The sequence below is a fragment of the Nomascus leucogenys genome, chromosome X (assembly GCF_006542625.1).
Source record: "Nomascus leucogenys isolate Asia chromosome X, Asia_NLE_v1, whole genome shotgun sequence".
Taxonomy (NCBI): domain Eukaryota; kingdom Metazoa; phylum Chordata; class Mammalia; order Primates; family Hylobatidae; genus Nomascus; species Nomascus leucogenys.
In genome coordinates, this window is record NC_044406.1 from 39947148 (window position 1) to 39959740 (window position 12593).

The following is a 12593-nucleotide window of genomic DNA, read 5'->3' on the forward strand; positions in this document are numbered from 1 at the left end:
GGACCTGATGGAATACAGTAAGTCCTCACTTAACATTGTCCACTGGTTCTTGGAAATTGTGACTTCAAGTGAAATAACATCTAACAAAATGAATTTTTCCCCTTATCAATGTCGTAACTAAACAACATTAAACAATGTCATACATTGTGCATTGTTGTACGATGTACACCTGCTGTACATTGTTTTGCTTAATGTTGTAGTCTTCAAGAACCTATGGATAATGTTACGTGAACTATTGCTATACAAATAAAGACGGCCTGAGCCTTTCATTTTCAAATCACGAGTGGGGAAGCAGAAGAGCTCCTTTATTGACTGGACTTGGACAGAGAAAACAAAGCCCACTGGGAAGGGCCTTAACATACGTTTTTTCTCAAAATTAAAATTATTCCTTTAATACACACTTATGCATTGTTTGTAAATTCCTCACTTAAAACAGTAAGTGGTGAAGAGTTTTTAAGAGATAGAACCTATTCAACTATTTGAGAAAGTAATAAAGCTAATTGAATAGCATTACATAATGACATTTAAACATTATTCAAAAGCATTTCAAATAACCGAGGAGTTTCAAATGGAGTATTTTATTCACATGTTAGTTATCATTTTAACATACACACAAACACTGACACACTCTGGTATGCGTGGAACAAGGGTGGTCTAAATATCCTAAAAGAAAATGAAAAATTAAAGTACATTAATTTTTCATTACTATAGGCAATTACGTCCACATCACTTACAAAGCTATTACTGATATTGTCCAAGGAAGCAGAGTGGTACAGAGGAAGGAAACTTGAGGGTAAATTCATCAGTGACATAACAGATCTCAACATGAGAAAGCTGACAAAACATGAATTTTTACTGTGAAATTTCTCTTTGCAAAATATGAAGAAAAGTCAATCAATGGGCAGTAAATAAGAGTAGGTGGTGAACTTTTGCTGTCAATTCTCCTCACAGTATCTTGCAGAGGCATCAAGAAAATTGCTTAGTCCTTCTCCGGGACCAGTTTCAGAACTTTTCCAATTGCAATGGTCTTACCCTCATCTCTTAAAGTAAAACGACCCATCTGAGGAAAATCTTTGAACGTCTCGAGGCAGATGGTTCCTGCTGTCCTTAAACGAGCAATGCATACTTGATCTTGTTTCACGAAGCGGGGTCGTGTCTTACTTTTTTCTCCTGATTTTTTGTCTACCAAGGAGATTAAGGCTGTTATCTCAACTTCCTCAATACAAGTATGAATGTGCAGCACCGCATTATAACCTGGGCAGATGATGGATTTGTGCTCAATAATCACTATCTGAACATCAAACGTGCGTCCAGAATGGCAGAGGTTACTGGGATCACAAAGTATGAATCCTGGAAGAATCTCTTCTTCTTCAATTCCCTTCAGTCTGATTTTGAGGTTTTCACCTGGGGCTACAAAATCAGTTTCAGTATCATCAGAAAGTATTCCAAGAACTTCTACATTGTGCTTGTTTGGCATCATCACGAGCTGCTGGCCTTTAAAAATGGACCCAGATTCCAGCTTTCCCAGGACCACAGTGCCCATATCTTTGTACTTATCCACAATTGGCAGTCTTATTGGTCCATCAATTGATCTGTTGAAGTTTGGCAAGTTATCCAAATACGGAATAAATGGTAATCCAGTGTACCAAGGGCAGAAATCTGACTGCTCTTTAATATTTGCTCCGGTCAGTCCTGAGCAGGGCATAAAGTGAATGTCCTTTTTTGGACTGAAGCCTACTTTTTTCAAAAAGGGTACCAGTTTTTCTTTACATTCTTCATATCTCTCGATGCTCCAATTTACTGTGGGATCATCCATCTTATTAATAAGCACTATTAAATGTTTTACCCCTGCCGTTTTTGCCAACATCGCATGTTCTCGTGTCTGTCCACCTTTTTCAAATCCAGTTTCAAACTCTCCTTTCCTGGCAGAGATGACCAGCACAGCCAAATCAGCTTGAGAAGCACCACCAATCATATTTGGGACAAAACTCTTGTGGCCAGGGGCATCTAAAATTGTGAAATGTTTCCTTTCTGTTTCAAAATAGGCACGACCCACTTCGACTGTTTTACCTTTGTCTCGTTCCTCCTGATTTGTATCTAAGGCCCAGGACAAATACCAGGTTTCTCTGTTTTTTTCCTTAGCTTCTCTTTCATATTTCTCCAGTGTTCTTTTGTCAACCATTCCAGTCAAAAACATTATCTGTCCTCCGATGGTTGACTTGCCAGCGTCTACATGGCCAATGAATACTACATTTACGTGTTCTTTCTTAGGTGCACCTGAGGGTACGATCACAGATTTGGATTTTCTTATTTCCTCTTTTTCCTCCATCATTTCCTGGCCACTTTCTTCTGGGGGCCCTGAATCTCCCGAGGAACCACCCCCAGGCTCGGCTTCACTTACTTCTTTACTGTGCTCCCAGGATTCTTCTAGGGCCATTTCCACCTCTCCATTTTCTACAACAGGTTCTGAAAGTTCCATGGTAACGGCTGAATTGGAACCTTCAAGCGACACTAACGGTTCCTCTCGGGAAGGTTCCACAGGTGCCCCCCGTCCCATCCTTTTACCTTGAGGGTATCCAGCGCCGGTGCAGGTTCCATCGTTGCTGCCGGAGCCGGCCGGGAGGGTGGGCGGGTGAGTCGGGCCCCGCAGGAAGGACGGCACGAACTCCGCGGCGTGTACGTTAGGCACGAAGGGCTTGGCGTTGACGTTGAGCTGACGGCTGAAGGCCGAGCTGAGGGGCTCGCGCTGGGCCTCGGCCACCGCAGAAGAGACTCCATCCCCGCTCGGGGCTGACCCCAGGGCTTCCATGTCCACCTGGTCCCAGCAATCGGGCGCCGAGTCGCTGCTGCTGCTGCCCGAATCCATGGTCTCAGAACTTGCTGTGCGGCAGTGAGGGAGCGGGCTCAACAGGCCAGAAAGAGCGGGCTCCGCCGGCGGGGTTAAGGCAGCAAGAGCGAAGGGCCAAGGGGTAGCGACACGAACCTTAGCGGCACCGCGGAGCAGCTAAGCGCCGATGCTGCATTCGCAACTGCGGCGGCAGCAGCAGATATGGCGGCTCAACACTCTCCTCTTGTGTGTGAGCGGATCTCCTCCCCCAAACCCCAACCACTTCCGACTCCTCCACCCCCGACCCAACGCCGGGCGTGGATTGACCCCTCGCTGCCATCCGTACGCTTGGCTTCCTTACTTCTTCTTAGCCAGGGGTTAAGTCAAAAAGTACTATTTTTTAAAACGAAAATTCTCATTCACTTTTTTGTTCACACGATCTGGCAGAGCAATTTGGCCACAATCTGATGATTAAACCTAGACAGGAACACATGATATACAATTCTACTAAAAGATTCAAGTAAAAGTGAACATTCCTATTGAACAAATGGGAGGCAGGATAAGGGTTAACCATACAGAAATTCAGAAACCCAGCAACTGAAGGGAGAGGCAAGGAATGGGTAGGGAGGGACTCATGAAATATATGAGTCTGTAGCCGAACTTAGGAAATGCAACTTTAGATCACTCATTAATTTGAAATCCAGAGGCCTTTTGATTTTCCCTTTCCAGTGGGCCCCCATAAGCCTGTAACTTCTGCTGATGGCTTCTATAGTTTAAGGATAGGGTTACAACTTCTTTTCATGTTAAGCACCCTGGCTGTCTGAGGGGAGAGAATTTCCAAAGAGATCCTTGTTCGAGTGAAGCTTCTAGTCACTTCATATGCAGATGCCTGCACAATGGCTGGCCTGCCATTCAATGGTGGATCACGTAGACAAGCACAGGACTCAGATCACTCTTGTTTTACCAACCAGCTGTATTCCGGGTTTATCTGCACTACTCGCCAGCACCTCCCTAGTACATCCTGCTTCCACAGGCCTTGGGTTTTCCTGCTTCATTCCGGGGGGCCTGGAATCCTACTCACTGCACTGGCTTTGCTCTAAGAAACAATCAGTGTCATGTTGAACCCCTCTATAGTTTATGGTAATGAGACAGGGCTGTAGGTGTCAGCCTAATTAAACCAATTAGGACTTCTGAGATGAACAAAGACCTTAAGACCCTAATCAAAAGAATCTCACTCTCAGAAAGTGTTAACAGTTGAGCCAAAGCCTCAGCGACCTTGTTTGTAAGTTAATTTAGTGCAAACTGACATAGAAAATACAAACTTATTCCTCTGAATCTGTTTTTAGTCTTCATGTACTCAAAGCTGTCACCTTTACCTTTTATGAATTCAGGTTTTGTGACATACCTAGAAAGACTATTCAGTCCAAACAATCTGCTTAGTACAAGATGGTGTCACATAGTTGGATTTATTTTTTTATTTTGAGACAAAGTTTCACTTTTGTTGCCCAGGCTGGAGTGCAGTGGCATGATCTCAGCTCACTGCAACCTCTGCCTCCTGAGTTCAAGCAATTCTCCTGCCTCAGCTTCCTGAGTAGCTGGGATTACAGGCGTCCGCCACCAAGCTCAGCTAATTTTTTTAACTATATATTTTTAGTAGAGACAGGGTTTCACCATGTTGGCCAGACTGGTCTTGAACTCCTGACCTCAGGTGATCCACCTGCCTCGGCCTCCCAAAGTGCTGGGATTACAGGCATGAGCCACCACGCCCGGCCTCATAGTTGGATATTAAATAAATCCAACAACAAAGCAAAATATTATAAAACCAAGTACCTGATTATAACTTGAGAATTGTGTTCTCCAGACTTTAGGGGTGGGAAAAAAGACAGACTTGGACCCTTGATGTTTTCACTCTGGGGCTGCCACTATTATACTAGCTCTGTACTGTTTCCACAGCTTCATTCTTTTTGCCTCCGGTTATGGATTAATTATTTACGGTGACATAAAGAGAATGTGCACACCTATTCACAATAAACAGGAAGAACTGAGAGGTAGAATGTGCAGAGAGACCCTCCACACAAGTACTGGAGCCTTTTTGGACATTGTGTGAACCTAGAATGGACATTTCTGGGAGAACCTGTCAAGGTTTTGGCAGCCGTGTTCACATAAGGTAATTCATGCAAGGAAGCAGGAGACATCTAGGATTTTTCCTTCAGCTGGGTCGAATGCATTGGTCATGAGCATATTGCTACTTAGTGATATCTTAGAGAACAGAGGATACTTCACTGTTAGAACCATAAAGGAGAAATCAGAAATAGTCTGTGAATGTCCTCATAATCCATCATTCCTGAGGTTCGAGGGGAGGCAGTTCAACGCAAGAGAGAGAAGCACTGACCAGATTGTATCCAGAGAGATTGGCCTTGGACAAAAATCTTTTGGTTTGTGTGATGGGATGCTTGTCTCCAGTCTTTCTGCTTAAGAGTTCATCAGTAAATGAGAGAATTTTCCTCACCAAAGAGGAAAATTTAAAAAGGAGTGTAGGTGATATCCAACCATTGCTTAATTCAATCTTTTTTCTCCTTTAAAAATCTTTTTTATTGTAAAATATAGCACAAACACAGAAAGTCACATTAAAAATTATAGGTTATTGACTTATGAGAAAGGAAACACACTTGTAACAACCATCCAAGTCAAGAGAAATTTGCCAGCCAGCCCAGAAGGCTTCCTTGTGCCCTGTTCAATCACAAACGACTTCCTCCACCTCTCAGTGTAACTGCTATTGTGACATTTATGGTAATAACCTATACGATTTTCTGTATAGTTTTATTACACAAATGTGTATACTCAGACACTACAGTTCAATTTGGCCTGCTTTTTTGATATTTCTTTTAAGTCTTTTTTATCTCTGGATACCCAACCTATCTTCCCCTTTTTCATGTCATTTATTTATTGAGGAAAGTGGATGATATGACTGGTAGAGGGGTTTTATTTGTTTGTTTTTTTTGTGTGTGTTTTTTACATTCTCAGCTTTGCTGACTGTATCTCTATGGTAGAGTTTAGAATATTCCTTTGTTTTCTGTATTTCCTGCTTATCAATAATTAAATCTATGAGCTTGATCAGATTCAGGTGCAATTTTTTGACAAGAATACTTAGAGGGAATTTTGATTATTTCCATCAAGACACACATGAGGTCGGGTTGTGACTCTTTTTATAGTTAGCCACAATTATTGATACTTGTGTAGAGACATATCATTAGAGGTTGCAAAATTGTGATATTGCACTTCTGTCATTCTTTCTTTTTTTATTAACTGGAGTGCTGTTCCAAAATATTTACCTTCAACAGTTTTGTTACTTTCAGATATAGATTGCAAAGGAAATGCAGGAAAAGTGCTTGATTCTTTCGTGTTATTTAGGAGTTTTAAAAAATAATGAGTTGGTTCCCTAGAATCCTACACACATGACAAGGATTTTAAAAGGGATAATTGTGAATTATTGGATTTACATATGTTTGAGGCATTTTGATAAATTTTACTTACTATACTTATTGATGATCATTTGCCAGTGCCTCTTCTGGTTGAGTTCTGAACACTTTTGAGACTATGCTAGTAGTCCTTGATGGTTTATTTATTATATGGTTTGACAAGATGTACCGGGCCAATTATACAAATGTTTGCCAAGCCAGGAATACTGGTTCTCAATGATAACATGGAAAGATAGATATAATTAGAAAATAAAATAATTGCTCATTTGATTTATCCCGCCTACACATATAGTAGTCTCAGTACCACCACCATCAATATGATTTAAAATAAACAGATTTTTTCTTTGCATAAATGCTCTCTCTATTCTCTGCCTGTATTTCATAGTTGAATTGTATCTATCTGATAGTCACTTTTATTGAGTGCTTCCTAAGCGTAGATCATATTTCAATTATTTTATATGGATTCTCTCATTTAATTTTACCTATCATCCTTTGAAGAAGGTAATCTTATCACTCTGATTTACAGATGAGAAAATAACATTCAGAGAGGCCAGGGATTACTCAACGTCGCATAGCTAGTAAATAGCGGACTTGGAGTTCAAACACAGACAATATGATTCTAAGACCACACTGGCTTGTAACATCTATTATATATATATATATATATAAAGAAAGGAATAGGGAGATTTGGCAGGGTTAAATCACAAATAGAGGAAGAAGGTAAAATCTTAGATTATCTGGAAAGAATGGAAATATAATAAATTTAAGAGAGAAAGGATAATTCACTGTAGTTCTTTCAAGAGGATTTGTGTTTCTCTCCTGAAGTAGGAGATTGGAAATTGTGAAGGAAGACTGAAATAAGAAAAATGGTGAATAGGGGAAGATTTACAATAGGCCCTTATGGTATGGGGGAGGTGGCTGATTTGGGAGTAATAAAATTATTTTTTAAAGAATTTAGGTAAACCAAAACAACACTAGACTGGAGAACATAATATCTTTAGGTTTTGAGATTCCTCTCTTTCCCCTTCTTACATCTAGCATCATTGAGCAACTTGGGGCACAAGCAGAGTCTTAAGTTTCATCCAGGTTTAGGTAACAGTGGTGTATGGTAGGCTGAAAGGAGGAGAACAGAAAAATATTGAGGAGCTAGTGAACATAGAGTTAAGAACACTGTGCCTTATATTGGTTCTTTTGGGGTTATGTTCCAGCCCCATTTACAAATAAGCTCCTCTGCACTGAAAAGGCTAGAAAGCTTAAGCCTCCATTTCCTAGAGTTTTGCTGCTGGGATTCCAAATGCGTTTTACCTTCTGTCAGTCTGATGCACCTTAGACAGATTCCACTTAAAGCCAATCTAAGTGTAGAGAAATGTGAGGTAAGGCAACCATAACATGGAGGTATAGACCTAGCTGGGAAAAATATATCCCTTGGGCCAACAGTTCTGGTGGAGTTTCCTGTTTCCAGGAGGTCAACTAAGGTACTGTAGGCCAAGAACCTACAGTTGCAGTGGAAGCCTCCTGATTCCCCAACTCTTCAACTGTGAAAGAGGCGGCAGCCCTACTTGAGAGTCAATTGTGCTGTAAGATTGTGGTAATTATTCTGAGAGGTCGGGGAAAAAAAAAACAACCTGTTTCTCCAAACTCTAGAAGTACAGTATTTATAAACCCCTAACTCCCCATGTTAGTCCCTGTGCTAATTAACAGAGTACATTCTGTTAACAACAACCAAACACTGACTTGTACAAGTGTCACATGGCTGGGGTTCAAATGCAAGACTTACCATATATAATCTTGTCTTTTGTTTAATTTTCTTAACCACTATCTGCCTCAATTTTCTGATCTAAGAGGTGAACCCACATTCATAGGTATGGCCCTGGGGTGCTAGATGCAAGGATGTGTGGAAACTACAAAGAACCACAGAGATGGGAATTATATGTCACTTAAGAAACTTTATCATTTTCAAATACCAGTACCTACCACTACCACAGGAAATTATGGGACAGAAATCTTAGCTAGGGCTGAAATGTCTGATATCCAAGCATGAGAATATCTTACCCAAATACAGCTCAAGTTTGAGGTTAAAAGGGAAAAATGTATCTCCATTGTATTACTCTGTTCTCATGCTGCTAATAAAGACATGCCCAAAACTGGATAATTTATAAAGGAAAGAAGTTTAATTGACTCACAGTTCTACATGGCTGGGGAGGCCTCACAATTATGGCAGAAGGTGAAGGGAAAGCAAGACACGTCTTACATGGTGGCAGGCAAGAGAAACAGCATGTGTAGGGAAAGTGCCCTTTATAAAACCATCAGATCTTATGAGATTTATTCACCATCACGAGAACAGCATGGGAAGATCCCACCCCCATGATTCAATTACCTCCTACTGGGTCCCTCCCGTGATACATGGAGATTATTATAATTCAAGATGAGATATGGGTGGGGACACAGAGCCAAACCATATTATCCATTCTGAGGCAGTCCCCAATTCTTGCAATGCCCACACTTGATCTTGGACTTTCAGCTTCCAGAACTGTGAAAAACAAATTTTTGCTCTTTATAAATTATGTGGTCTCAGGTATTTTGTTATAGTAGTATTAATGGACTAAGTCACCAAGTAAACATGTGCATATATGTCTTACACATCCCAGAATTTGCATACAATAACACAGGAGAGCAAGCTCCTAGATCCATGTTAGGAATAAAAAATTGAGGTTTGAGGAAAAAAAAGGCTGGTCACAAAACATTCTTTGATGTGGCCAAGGCCTAAACACTCATTAGTCCTCAAAATGCACACCCATAATGGAAAATAAAAAACATAGAGATTAAGAAGCAGAGAAGAGGAACTTGGTGATATATTGACAAACTACAACCATAGGAGCTCTGGTACTACAGTAAAGAGGAAGTATGTTAGGGAACAAGCTAATCTGAGCTGTACAAGTCTCCGGGAAGTAGAGTAATAGCAGATGACTGCATAGACTAGCATAGAGCAAACAGCGTGAATGATAATTAATGGTAATGTGAAAAAATGAATTTTGCAAGCCAAAAGATAATCAAATCTATGAGCCTAGTGGAGGTCACTTGTTCCCTAATAAGTGGGAAGATCCAGTAAAGGAGAGTGAGTCTTAGTTTTTCTGTCTCCAAATGCAGTAATACTTGAATAATGCCAAAGACAGCAAAGTGGTAATGTCAGTTTTAAACATCTGGGGGAAGGACCAGAACAGTAATGTTATAATAAAACAATCAAGTATGATGTCAACATACCTCACTAAGTCATTTGATATACTTTGAACACACATATACTAAGCACCTGCTTTGTGACTGCCCCTGTGTTCTAGTAGGCAGATTCAGATGGGAAGTTTGCATCATGTAGGGAAAATTTTAGTGTCAATAAAAATAATAACTGACATGCATTCAAATACAATTACATTTTGAGTGCATAGTTAGCTCTAAAGGAAAATATCATTTCCTCCATCATAAAATTCTAGGTCTTGAAAATTGCTAAGAGAGTAGATTATGGCTGGGCGTGGTGGCTCACGCCTGTAATCCCAACACTTTGGGAGGCCGAGGTGGGCAGATCACGAGGTCAGGAGTTCAAGACAAGCCTGGCTAACATAGTGAAACCCTGTCTCTACTAAAAATACAAAAATTAGCCGGCATGGCAGTGTGCACCTGTAATCCCAGCTACTCAGGAGGCTGAGGTAGGAGAAACACTTGAACCCGGGAGGCAGAGGTTGCAGTGAGCTGAGGTCACGCCACTGCACTCCAGCCTGGGTGACAGAGCAAGACTCCATCTCAAAAAAAAAACCAAAAACAAAACAAAACAACAAAAAAAAGAGACAATCGCTTATAAGTATTTTCACCACAAAAAAAGATAAGTAGTGAGGTAATTAATATGTTAATTAGCCCAATTTAGCCATTCCACAATGAATACAAAATTAAAACAACATGTTGTACACAATACAATTTTTAATAGGCAATTAAAAATAAAGAAAAATATCTAAAAAATATTAGATGCTAGGGAATAAATTCATTATTTTGAAACTGGGTAAACAGAGGCAAAAATTGAAACAATTAACTGTGTTTGGCATATAAACTGTAATACTTGATTACCAAGTAGGGGATGAGAGAAGTTTCTTATCAGAGAAGATTTCTGTCTAACAAAGAAGGATAGACAGAAGTAAATAATCTTCATAGTAAGCCTCAAATGACACAAGTGATCTAGGCAATGACCACCAATATCTGCTCCCATTGCAAAGGACAGACAACCATTCAGTATGTGTCCCCTGATGGATTTATGCAACTCTGCCTCTGAGGTACTTTTGCTAAAATATCAAGCTAAATATGATGGAGACTCTAGATCTAACTCTGAATTTACTGGAAAGACAGGAAACAGGAGTGTGTTAAACAATGTCAATAAAAAGAAATCAGCAAAACCCAGCATGTGGGAGACATTATAGAATAAAGGACTCATTTCTCAAAAGAAAGAGAGGGAGAGAGTGGATTTTACCAAAGGTTAACAGACATAACAACCAATTACAACACGTGAGACTAAATGGGGTCTGGAGTTGAAAAACTCAAAGGAAAAAATTAGCATTTATGACACAATAAGGGAAATATTATCTGTGAATGAATATTGAAGATATTCGGCACTTCTTCATTATTGTTTAGGCATGATAATGGCATACATTATATTTTTCAGTAGTGTTTTTAAGTTGTCTTTTTCTCTGACAGATATATTCAGCAGTATATATGGGTTAACTGATAGGATGTCTGGAATTTCCCTGAAGCTAAGCTGGAGGGGTGGGGGAAGTTAGTGGGTATAGATGAATAAGATTGACCAAGAGTTTATGACTGTTGAAGTGGAGTGTGATCTATATGTAGGTTCTTTATCACATAATAGCTTGTCATGTGTCTGCTTGACAGCGTTTAAAACAGAATGTTTTTTTAAAATGTCCAAAGCCGTCACAATATAGACTGCTGAAATCAGAGTTTCTGGATATGGGGCCAGAGCATTAGTATTTCTAAAACTATCTTCAAATAAGTTTAAACTAAAGTTTAAAGCCAGTGATCAACAGGGCCTCATTAATTTCTGTGATAAGAAGGCTGAAAGTACACGTGTCCTGATTCAGCTGCTCAGAGACCCACAAAACATCAAGGCTTCCATACTGCTTCACCATTTTCAACAAGTTGACTCTACGATTTCATGCTTGTCATAGCATGGCTCTAGGCATCTCTGTTACATTCCAAGTATCACCATTCTCTTCTTTCACATCTGTCCTTTTTAAGAAACAGTCTTTTTCTACAGAAGCCTCCCAGACATTCCCTGTACACCTCACTGGGCAGAACTGGGTCCCATATCCACTACTAGCTGCAAGGGAGGTTGAAACCCATCATTGGACAAAGGGGATTGTGATATCCATGATTAGAAGAATCTTAAGGAGGCCCCCCAGGATTGGACACATTGCTTCCTTGAACAAAATCAGTGTTTTTACCACCTGATATTGGTGGGAAGGGCTATTGGGTCAGCAATCAACAAAGCCAGTGAGAGAGGAGTAGAACTCCTAGAATCAAAAACACAGTCAGGGGCAAGGATTGAATATGGACTGAAGGGAATAAATTCACAGTAACTGAGCCACATACTGTGTTCAGGCAACTTTTTTTTAAACCTGCTACATTCTTCAGTACTCACAACAGTTCTGCAAAGCAAGAATTTGGCATTATATCCATGTTATGTATGAGGGACTAGGAGCTCAAATAGGAGGGGCCACGTGGTTTACTCAGCATTCTGATTGGTGACTTCATGGGATATTACTTTTTCCCTGTGCCACTGGTCATAACCACTTCTGAAGATTCCCAAAATCACCATGGGACACATCAACAGAGGAAAGGAAAGAGGTTTATTGTTTGCTCAGCACAGTGTGAGGCATATTTCATGTAATGATTTGAACATATGTGACACCTGTATTCTGTCTCTGGATAATGGAGTCCAGACAGTGTCCATCACACAGTGCTGGTATTGGTGTTAGTTGCCATAGGTATTAGCTACCATGTTCACCATTATTTGTCCTTGCCCCTTCTATGCGGTGGTGTATCTATGATGTCTCAGGAACGAACTTTACACATATGTGTGATTTCTGTTTGGCCTTTCCCTCTCCTTCTATTCTTCTGTTTCCAGTACTCAGTTAAACTCAAATATTGAGTTTTTAGTTTCAGGTTTAAAATTTTCATTTCTCCATGTTTCAGTGTATCCATTTGATTGATGTTTTAGTCCATTCTGTATAGCAGAA

The 12593-nt window shown here is 40.2% G+C and overlaps 1 protein-coding gene across 1 annotated transcript; it reads right to left on the reverse strand.

Annotated features, from left to right (window-relative positions):
- Nucleotides 1-269: 269 nt before the first annotated feature.
- GSPT2 (G1 to S phase transition 2) lies at nt 270-3102 on the reverse strand. The gene has a single exon (XM_003276869.3). It carries the CDS (start codon nt 2864-2866, stop codon nt 980-982), a length of 1887 nt encoding a protein of 628 aa, XP_003276917.1. The 5' UTR covers nt 2867-3102; the 3' UTR covers nt 270-979.
- Nucleotides 3103-12593: the final 9491 nt, after the last annotated feature.

Excerpts from the sequence above, each read along its gene's own strand:
- GSPT2 (XM_003276869.3), bottom strand. The coding sequence starts at position 2,866 with ATGGATTCGGGCAGCAGCAGCAGCGACTCGGCGCCCGATTGCTGGGAC.